Source organism: Octodon degus, unplaced genomic scaffold (genome assembly GCF_000260255.1).
Source record: "Octodon degus isolate 3935 unplaced genomic scaffold, OctDeg1.0 scaffold00084, whole genome shotgun sequence".
In the NCBI taxonomy this organism is placed as follows: Eukaryota; Metazoa; Chordata; class Mammalia; order Rodentia; family Octodontidae; genus Octodon; species Octodon degus.
This window is the reverse complement of record NW_004524660.1, coordinates 1,984,333-1,995,538: the sequence shown is the minus strand read 5'-3', so window position 1 is coordinate 1,995,538 and position 11,206 is coordinate 1,984,333. Positions and strand designations below refer to the sequence as shown.

Below are 11,206 nucleotides of genomic sequence, written 5' to 3'. Positions count from 1 at the left end.
CCTTCCTTTCCCAGCCCCCAGGAAGTAATATGCTTTCTCAGCTTGTTCTCATCAGCTCCAGTCCTGGTCCAGGCAGAGTGGCCTTGAAGATTGTGTAAGAGCTGATGTGACTGTGGGGAGGGAGGGCCGGATTGGAGCCATGACAGCTGCGGCCTGTGGCCAGCTGGGCCTGGCTTGTTGGAATCAGGCAGCTCTGGAGTTTGAATTCTTCAGCAATCATTCTGTACTCCCTCTCCTGCTTGGTTGAGGGACAGTACCTGAGTGTCTTTCTGCCAGGTCCTCTCCAGCAGGGCTGCAGATAAAGTAGTTTGGGACACAGTGAGCTTGGACTCAGGTACCAAGTAGAAAAGCTTGGACTTTTGCTTTAAGGGAAACGCCTGGCCTTTCTAATTGTTTTTCTGCCTGATGTCCAAGTTCTTCCAGAATATTTTGAGTGACTGGATGCAGTCCAGGCTTCTTCCCAGGGGGCCCGGGCACATTTTGAGTTCCTTTGTCCTACTAGATCCATCTTCTTGCTTTAATGCCAGAGAAGTCGGAATTGCCCCACTGAAAAAGGACAATGTCTGTGAGAGAGACTGGGAGCGACAAGGCCTCCTGTGGGGAGGGCAGGAGAGACAGCAAAGGGTTGGAGAGAGAGAGCCAGGCTGCATCCGGGCCTGTCTCACGTGCTAGCTATGTGAACAGGACTGGTGAGTGGAATTTTTAGTTCTGTATTGCAATCTGCTGTGTGTATAAACCACCTTTCACAGAGCTCCTCAATGTCGTCCCTCACTTACGGAGACCGAAGAGTTCTTCGCCATGAGCGCCCTGGACTGTGCTCTAGCAGCAGCGCATGCGCGGGGAGGCTTTCCCTGCATGGCGGTGCCTGAACCCCCTGGGGCCCAGATCCTGAGCTCCTCCCTTTTCTTTTCCCTCTTCTAGGGTCTAAAGAAGATCTCTGCCTACATGAAGTCCAGCCGCTTTCTCCCAAGACCTGTGTTTACAAAGATGGCGAAGTGGGGTGACAAGTAGGGCCTTGCACGGTTAGGAGACGGGCGTGAGGAGCCGGTTCTCTTCGGATCAGCCAGGCTACCAGCAGCCTTCCTACCACTTTCTGGTTCTTTTCCTTCTCACGGCCAAAGCCTTGTGAACTCCCTTTTCTTTCACTTCATCCGTGTCCCATTCAGGCCCTCTGAAGTGCTAGCTCTTCCTTCTCCTTCAGCAAAGGCCTCTCCTAATGCCACCACTATGGTGTCCTGCACTCAAGCCACCTGGCCATCCTACCAATCCGTGGTTGTGTCTTCTTTGAGGGGCTGGGCCAGGATCCTTGTAGAGCTCAGCTCTGTGCTCCCCAGAACTTCCCAGAAAGCCGGTGTCGCCTGGTGTACAGCCCTGCACTGCGGAGGGGTCCCTGTCACGGTTTATGTGATTCAAGTAAAATCCAAACCATGCATGCTATTTTGTCTTCCTGTGTCTGGCTCTATGCATTTGACCGTTGGAAGCGCTACTTCCAAGGGACTAATTTGATTGGGTTCATGCGGATTCTGCTTGCGTAGGCAGGGGGTTGAGACTGCTTGGCCTCATTTCTGATCCCCTCAGTGCAGGCAGCCCCAGCCTCTCTAGAGAATGAAGGGCTCTTGTTTGGGGCCTGCCCCTGTTATACAGCATCACTGAGGCATCCGTGCAGGGCTGTGAGTCACTCACTGGGGACCTAGGGAGGGTGGGACCCTCCAGCAGAGGAAGTCAGGACCCTTTTTGGCTCCCAGTGGTGAGGCTGCAGCATCCCCATTAGATCTCAGATCTTGTGTTTGCTCAATTTCCCAGACCCTGCAAGGGTTCTCAATGGCTTGCGCCCACCGGACACGCAGACTTTCTTGGCTTATGTCTTCACTTTCCTGGGTACTTGTGAAATAAAGTTGTTTAGTCCTTGCATAAACCAAATGTTTTTACTCTGATGTAATATTTCATTAGTATTTCGAGTGGGAATAGAATTTGCTGTTTTGTTTTGCTTTTGTCTTTTTGAGATAGGGTTTCACTCTGCAGCTTAGGCTGGCCTTGAAATCACTTTGTAGCCCAGGCTGGCCTCAAACTCATAGTGATCCTCCTGCCTCAGCCTCCCAAGTGCTGAGATTGCAGGCATTCACTACCACAGCTGGCCTGGGGATTTGAGAAAACTAATCCTACATATTTCTACTGAATTCATGGGTAACTTTATGGTCGTGAGCATATGTCTGAGGAGGCTAAATCCAGTCTGACTCAAATCCCTTTTGTAGATAACTGCTTTGACACTTAATGTGATTTCTTTTGTGTTTTCTGGATCTCTAAGTCAGAAATGTATGGAGAGAAGCTGTAGGTGACATTATGCTGCTTCACACCTATCATAAGCATTGCTAGCGTAGTCTTCCCCCACTTTGATTTATTGATAATCTGCAGTAAATAATTACTCTGCAATAATTTTAAATCAAGGAAGTTTCTAATAGCTCAGTGACTCTTACCCAAGGTACCAGAATGAGCTGTTTATTTATGAATAGATATTCATGTCAAGCTTAAATGAGAGAAATTATTACAAGTCAATATAACGTAGGTCTCTTACCCCAAAACACCATAACTGCACCTCCAAAAGTAGGTGAAAACTTGGTCAGGCATTTTCCAAAGGGTACGTATTGCTCTCTACCCTGTCTTCGAAGATGAGGCCGCCTCACAAGGGCAGGACTCATAGTGATTGTCCTGTCTCAGCCTCCAGGCTTGCACAGCATGCCCAGGGTTGTGGGGCCAGCACAGCATGCCTTACCAGGGACTGAACTCAGGTCCTGTGCTTGCCACGCAGGTGCTTAGACCATAGAGCCATCTCTCCAGCTCTTTTTCTCTATGCTGATACTTGACTTGATGCCACAAGGCAAAGCGAAGATTGTTTCTAGGTCCTCTCTACAGCAGCCCCTTCTACCTCCTGGTTTCTGGGGAGTGCCTCGGGGGCTAAAAAAATTACCCTCTTCTTCAAGTCTGTTCCTTTAATTACCAAAATGGTAGCAGAAAAAGGAAACTCTGTAAATTAGTTTCAAAGTAAGTTAAACAAAATCTTTTCCACTTAAAAAAGGACCATGAAACATTTTAGAAGTTGTTTTCTGAAGTGTGTTCAGTATAGTCTGACCCTGATTTCAATGTTTGAGTCCAAATCTATCACATATTTAGCAACTCATTTGTTTCCAACAAAGGAAAATATATTTTATTTCCTGAAATAAATGAAACCATTTGGTTTTCATCAATCAGAAACTCAACTGGTTTGAACTAAAACCATTGAAGAGGGCCAGATTATACAGTTTCCTTTAAGTAAAACAAATTACATAGACATGTGTATACAAGCACATACATGCATACACACACATACATATGATATGCATGAAATATGCATATGCTTCTTACACAACAAAGTCTGAGGAACAAACTCTTGGATCACACAGCATATTAACTAAGCTTTTTAATCTAGAAAATAATTTCTTGGAAGTAGATATCAGATGAAATAAAAACTTTTGTCAGAGAATTTAACCCCTCTTATTGATGTTATTTTATTCACAATTTTTCTCCCGAATGATAAATTGTATGTTTTGTATTTGTAAACGTCAGACTTTCAGATATTCAAGCCATTTTACTACAGCTCTCTGAAAAAATCCATTTCTTCAGGTGTCCACATATTCCTGGCCTGGAGAGGTGTCAGCTAGGAGCTCTTCTGTTTCCTCCTTCAAAACCAACCCAGCAGGCCCTGGGTGTCCCTCACCGGGAACCTCCCAGCAGAGCTACACAGTTAAAGCTGCCATTTCACTGCAAGCCCAGTAACCCAGAGGAGGTTCTAGAGCACCCTGCCACCTTCTGAATAAACAGACAATTTGATTCCAGAATGCTCTCTAGCTTTCGGGTCTAACCCATTTCTCCCATGTATCAGCTTCTGGTACAATTTTTGTGATTTGATCTAACGAAAACAGTTCCCAAGTCACAGGACAGATGTGTTTTGTTGGTAGTAGGAATGAATGAAGAACTTCCAAGTTCTAGCACTCAACAGCAATCCTGCATAAATGTCTCTAGAGCAACCACACCTTTTTTTTTCTAGGTGACTTTTGTTTCTTTTTTATTTTATTTTGTTTTATTGAGAAACAAATATCAATGAGACAGTTTCAAAGCTGATTAATAGGACATTTTCACTAATTAATACATTGTACATTGTTGTCTTCTTAGTGCAGCCGCACCTTCTGCAACTTCGAAAGCTACAAGCCATCCAATGTCCTGCAGTCTCTTCCACAATCGGTTTTAGGCAGCACACTCTGTACTGCTGTCATCCAGGAATCGATCAGATGATTCATTCCAGTGGGCTGTTTCATGTTCTTATTCACACGATCACTTCAGTTGAAGCCCCAAGCTGCCTTCTTCAGTTAGCAATCCAACCTCACAGCCAACGTGGAGAATCTTCATCACAGGCAAAGGCTTTCCGGCTGGTGATGAGCAACAACTTGCCAAAGATGGTGTCTCTCTCGGGTGAATAATATTTAGTTATCAGGAACTGATCAGGTCCAATATCTCCCAAACAAATGGGCCACAAAGGCTAAAGAAAAGAGACAAATGGAATGACTTCAGGGCTCCAGGAGTACCAAGCCCCTCTCGAAGAATTTGAGACTGTCTAGGGGCTAAGACCAAGATGTTTTCTGGGTGGCCCGTATTTATTAGTTACCTGAAGAAGAGAGGGAACTACTCAAGAAGGAGGGGAACTGCTCAAGGGCTTCTCCAAGTAAGGTATTAGGTTCATTTAGGAGAACTATTCTAACTCCAGGAAGGTCTCCACTCCTGAGTGAGATGTCTGAGGCTATCTCCTTGAGGTTGGAGCCAGGGGTGACTAGCCTTGGAGGTTTCATGGCTTCCCCTGCCATTGCAGGGCTCAGCAGGGACCAGTGACTCACAGAGTTCACTTAGGCTGAGCGTACCACCCATCTCCAGACACGGGGCCTAGACCTTGGACAGGCTCAACAGTAAACGGGGAAAGCCAGCTGGTTAATTTAAGTCTTGCTCAGGGCTGCTTCACAGTAGTCTCCGTCAGTGTCTGATAAAAATGGTGCTCTCAGATCATTCATAGACTGAAGGGATACACTCCTCCCCTCTTGTGAGCTGGGGCCAGGAAGGGTTTTACTTCCCTGCTGTTGGTAGCACTTTGTGAAACGTATACAGCCACCTTGACCGAGGATATCTGTGCATTTGCATTCTGTTCAAACAGGAAAAAGTCCACTGATAGCAGGAACGGCGAACTTTTTAGGAGCTTTCAATGATACGAAGAGCCCGCTGCTGCACACGTGCCACTGGTTCGCCAACACTGTGCCTCAAGCCGTTGGGTGCTGGACTCACTGAACACATGGTTCAATCAACAGAGTCCAAAGCAGCTTGTTTTCTGAATAAGTCACCCAAGAGGTTAAATAGGGATATTCTACTTGCCTATTTCAATACCAACACCTAGGTACTCCTGAGAAATTGACCGCTGGAGGCGCTAAGCAACAGGTCGGTATTTCTCACCCTCACCATTGCTGACAGGCTAGAGCGTGCACTTTATGTCTTGTTTATAGTGTCTTACTTTAAAAAAAAACCTTTCATTTATTTATTTGGTACAGGGTCTCACTACCTAGCTTGGACTCACAGTGATCCTGCTGTCTCAGTCTCCCCAGCGCTGGGATTACAGGCTTGTGCCACCACACCAGGTGTCTGTGGCTGGCATGGCATGCAGTACTGGGAATAGAACCTGGGTCCTTGAGCTTGCCAGGCAGGCACTTAGACCCTGGGGCTATCTCCCCAGCCCTCCATCCAGCTTTTTTTTTTTTTAAATATATTTTTTTAAACATTTATTTAGTGTGTGTGTGTGTGTGTGTGTGTGGCCAGCTCAGCCCACCAGGGGGCGGGGCTGGCTGGCATGTGGTGCTGGTGGATGGAACCGCGGTCCCTGTGCTTTGCCAAGCTTGTTCCAAGTAGGTGCTTTAGACCACTGAGCCATCTCTCCAGCCCCATCCAGCTTTTTATAGTGCAACAAGGGTCAACATTCTGAGACTTAGCAAAGTAGGCTTTAAGAGGTGTCCTTCTGGTTTTGTGATGACTAAATTTGCAAGACAAACACCGATGATTTTCATTTCCCCAAGGTTGCGCAACTGGAATGGGATGGAGAGGCAGGCCATCCAGGTGTGCTGCCTGTCATTTGTGTCCCTGTGTCAGGCAGTAGAGTGTTGATCAGCTTTATGTTTCTATAACCATAATTTTGTATCTCTGAGTTATTTTTGTCTCTCAAAATTGAAGGATAAATCTGAGGACGAAAGGAGGAGTTAAAGTGTGTTTATTGCAAATAGTAATAAGAAAAAGCTCTTGGTGGATACTATTAAAAGGGTGTTGCATCCAGTGGGTTTGGGGTCTAGGGTCCCCTGATTCACCCTAGCTGCTGGGTCGGTCTCTCTCTCTCTCTCTCTCTCTCTCTCTCTCTCTCTCTCACACACACACACACACACACACACAACAGAAAAAGGAAGAGACAGAAGACTAGTGTAAATCAACTTTATTACAAGTATTGTGAGAGGAAGCGGTATAAAGCAACTCACGAGCAGTGGAGGAGTCCAGAGCTGGAGCATCACCCAGTGGGGGTCTGTGGTCATGTTTTATGGGGTAGAAGCCCATTTCTACCCCCTCCGAGGATCACTCCTTGACTGGTTGTGGGATTTGCTCCTGGCAGGTTAGGTTTGGTGGGCTGGTGGGGGAATTTCCATGGAAGAAGTAACCTGTTTACAAGGGAGCTTAGGTGGGTCACGGGGAGGTACACAGAAGGTGGCAGAGCACAGGCTGTGGCTCAGTTCTTGCGGTGATGCAGCGGCTACCTCCTTGCTGCGTCTTAGAGGGGTGTGGCTCCCTAGTCTAACCCTACTTAGAAGTCCCGACTGTCCCCACAAGGGAAAGAAGTCCCACACACTGCGTTTGTCTCGGGCAGGGCATAATGGCTTGTTTATAAGGAAAAGGGTTTAAAAGAGCTCAAAAGAAATATCTCGCATTGGTTTCTCTAGGTCTTGTTGAAATCTGAGGTCTGCAGGCAGGGGAAACTGGTACACCCTGTAACTAAGCACTCGCTGGCAAGCTTCTTCGTCCTAGGGGAGGGTCCTTATCCCTTCATTCTCCTCTCAGCCTCCTATCCTGTGTTCTTCTGTTCTGTTTTTCATTTCTAAGTTTAATCTGCTGCTTGCTTAACCACCTGCTTAACTAAATGGCTGCTTGGATTAGCTCTTTTATACGGCCTGTCTGACTCTTCTCTATCTACTCATAATATCTAGACTAAGTGTTTTAGTTATTTTTCTCCCTGATGAGACAAAATACCCTTCGCCAAGGGAAGAAAGTTTCACTGGACTCACGGTTTGTAGAGGTTTCAGTTCATAGTCAGCTGGGTCCAAGGCAGGTGACTTTGCACAGGAACAATAGCTCACTGTGGACGAAGGTGACAAGCAAGCAACAAGGACCTCAGGGCATCTTTCTGCCCCTTTTATCTCATCAGTCTGCCCAGGACTGGTAGATTCACACCCAGAACCCTGGTGCCCTTGAGCCTAGCACTGCCCCATTAGGCAAGTCCAGCCTCACACAGTGTAGATCTAGGTACCTTTCAAAAAGCCCGACCTGCGACCACATGTGGCTTTGAGGGGACATCTAAACACAGTTGTAGCACTAAGCTACCACATTGACAGAAGCAAAGGGTGTTGGGTATTTTGTCCCAACAAAGAGAGCAAAATAACAAAGATAGAATTTGGTACCAAGAGTGGGGTCACTGCTGTGACTATTGCCTTTAAGGGAGAAGGGGGAAGACTGATTTGGCTGCTCCAAGCAGAGAAGGGTAAGCATATGGGAGGTGACAGCTAGGGAACTGATCTAAGGAGCACTTGATAGAGGTCGAGTGGCAGCTATGCGCTCTTTAGAGGGACAATCTAGAGAACTGTCCCTTGGTAAAAGCAATGTGGCATATTCATTGTTGGTTCCATCTGCCTGACTATTTGGAATGTGACAGATTCTCGGTGAGAAGGAACACACTTTACCAAGAGATTAAGAATGTACAGGCCAGATATAAGGATGAGAAAGGAAAGACGTAGGAGTGCAGTAAGGGGAGCCAGGTTGACATGCCGTGCTTAAGGGACTCGGGTAGGCGTTGAGACCACACAGGTCCTAGGCTTGCCTGCTCTCAAAGGTCATCTAAAGGTCTGATGTTTCTTTTTATGGTTTTAAGGTCTTTTTTTTTTAACCTTATGTGAGTAATCAATCTAAAGAAAATGAGTTTTATTTATTATGTGCATGTCTCTTCAGTTTTAGGTGAGGACATTGTGGTTTTGAAGGACTATTTTAGTTGAGAAATTATAGACACTTATTGCGTCTCTATAGTTGTCACTATGGCCTTTTCAAGTCTTGTTGAACCATAATAGTGATAACTTCCTAGTGTAGCTGGAGAGTGGCAGCAGGGTCAGTGTAGTGACTGGAGCCACTTTTTAAAAATCTAGCCTGTATCATTAATATATCTCTGTCTCTATGTATCTTCTATGCCTTTTGGGCTATACTTTTCTGATGGGTGTTGAAGACAAAGTTAAAATGAAGCCAGCATTGATTAAAATTAACTTCTTTTTTAGGTTGGGTATAGTAGCACATGCCTCTAATCCCGGCATGTGGGAGGCTGAGGCAGGAAGATTGCTAGCCTGGACTACAAAGTGAGTTCAAAGCCAGCCTAGACTACACAGTGAGAACTTGTCTCAAACAACAACAAAAACAAAAACAAAATTAACCTCTCTCTATATTAAGGTTAGTTAAGGCTTTTTCAGGGAATACTTTGGGACCGAGTGTAGAGCCTCTCAGCTCACCTGTCAGGTCATTTACAAGGATGAAGCACAGTCTTGCTTGACCATATGATATCCTTTGGAAGCACGGGAAGCATTTCCCACTTTGGTAACCCTCCTTTTAGCACACGGTACATTGACTGATTAGTTTTCTGGGCTTTAACAATCTCTCTACTCAGTTTTTACTAAGCAAAAGCCTAAAACAAGGAACATAAGAAATTATTTTATAAAATAGTTTTGTGAATATAACCAAGAGCATCTTAGTATCTTAAGAAACTTTTAATGTTTTAGACATAGAAAGCATTTAGACTCTTAATTATAGCTAACCTAATTGTATGCCATAAAAATTAGCTTAATAATTGTTATAGTTTGTGTCTATTTGTCCCCACAAAGCCTCATGCAGTCATGGGGGCAGACTTCTAGAGGTTTTGATTAATTCATGACCCAACATTGGGATTATGGGTGTGAGTGCTACTCGTGCCATAGATCAGATAGCCTGAATGCAGTAGAAGGAAGGGACTGAGAGGCTTGCTTTCTTGTTCTGCTGCCATCACAGCTGCTGCTCCTCTCTTTGCTCTTTGCTGAATTTCCACTGCCACAAACTGCTGCCCCCAGCCATGTACTGCTCTGCCTTGGAGTCAGCCGAGTATGGACTGAAACTTCCACAAACTGTGAGCTAAATAAACCTTTCCTTCCTTAATTTTGGGTGTTGGGTATTTTGTCCCAACAAAGAGAGCAAAATAACAAAGATAGAATTTGGTACCAAGAGTGGGGTCATTGCTGTGACTATACCATGTCATTCAAGAGCATTTGAGAATGGCTTATGGGAAGAGATAGAAAAGATTTGGAGCTATTACCTGAAAGAGAAGTGCTGTAATGCTTTTGGCTGTTTTGTATGGGAGGTTCTGGTCAGAGCTCAGGAGACCAGAATGTAGATAGAAATCCTGCCTGTAAAGATCAGGCTGGGGAGGTTTCCACTGGCATGAAGGATGGCATTGGTTATTGGACTCCAGAGAGTGTGTGTTATGATTTGGCAGAAAGTTTGTCTGCATTTTGCTCATGTCCAGAGACTTTGCCTGAGACTAAGATTAAATGTGACAGACTGATTAATCTTGCAAAAGAAATTTCAAGGCAGTCGAAAGTTGAGGCAGTGGCATGGCTATTGTTGGCAGCTTTTAGTCAGATTTATGTGAAGGAAGCTTTGATAAAGCTGTGAACTGTAAAGATAGAGTTGAGAGGATCTCCACTGCTGAGAAAGAATAAGAGAATGGAAAAGATAGCTGGAGGGCATCACAGGAGGTGGAAGGTCTCCATCCTTTGCAGCCTCAGAACTGCAAGGGTGAGCAACTTTGGTTTAAGGAGAAAGCTGCAGAGGGCCATGGTCTAGAATGGCAATGGTGGTCACACCAAGTTCCAGAATGGCAGATGCATAGAGAATTTCTTCCTCAGAATCAGGTTCAGAGTGCTCAGTGACCTAGGCACTAGACCCTGACAGCCAAGAGAGAAGAAAGCCTTGGCTACTGCTCCAGCTGGCAGCAGACCTTGGCATTATTCACATAGCATTGGTTATAGGCACAAGAAGAATGCAAGAGTTCTGAGGATAAGGAGGCTTCCACCTAGATTTCAGAAGAAGACCTGGGAGGCCAGGCATTGTGCCTTTGGAGGGCAGTGTGTGAAGCAGAGAGTGAGAAGCCTAACATGCAGTGGAAATCCCAGAAGTTTGGAAAAACCAGGAATGTGGATCATCTAAGGAAAGTTGCAAGGAGGGAGTAAAGCAGGCCTAAGAGAGAAGCCATGGGAGCTACCACTAACAGTGCTGTAGAGGTGGAGCCACATGGAGCTCACAACTCATCACAGATTGCTTTGGATGTTGAACTTATGACTACAGGACTTAATGTTTGCCCTGCTGGATTTTTGGACTTGCTTTGGTCCCAATCTTTTGTATCCCCCTGTTTGTATCTTTTGGCATGGTAATGTTTATCTGGTGCCTTTGATTGTTGGAAGTGTTTCACTTTTTATTTGTATAGGGGCTCACAGCTAAGAGTTTGCCTTAGATCTTGGAAGGGACTTGGGACTTGGATTTTTTTTTTTTAAAGAGTAGAATATATTTACTGGGGGAAAGAAAGCTCTTGTCCAAGAGGACAGAAGGGGGAGCCTGAGTGGGTTGTCCCCTAGGACTTGGATTTTTCAACAATTCTGAAACTGTTATGCTTTTGGCAACTCTTAGAAATGGACTAAAATGTTTTTTTCATAAAGGGATATAAATGAGTCTTTGAGGGGCCAAGGGTGGAATATTACAGTCTGTGTTTAGTAGTCTCCCCAAAGCCTCATGCAGTGATGGGGTAGACTTTTAGAGGTTT

The 11,206-nt window shown here is 45.3% G+C and overlaps 1 protein-coding gene across 5 annotated transcripts in view; it reads left to right on the top strand.

Annotated features, from left to right (window-relative positions):
• Gstm2 (glutathione S-transferase mu 2) overlaps positions 1-1,249 on the top strand; it is a 65,126-nt gene extending 63,877 nt beyond the window's left edge. For all 5 annotated transcript variants that reach the window (XM_023721671.1, XM_023721668.1, XM_023721670.1 and 2 more), the window contains exon 8: positions 922-1,249. In XM_023721671.1, coding sequence (XP_023577439.1) covers positions 922-1,011 — 90 coding nt within the window. In that variant the 3' untranslated portion in view covers positions 1,012-1,249. The remainder of the gene's footprint in view (positions 1-921) is intronic.
• The last annotated feature ends 9,957 nt before the right edge of the window (positions 1,250-11,206 follow it).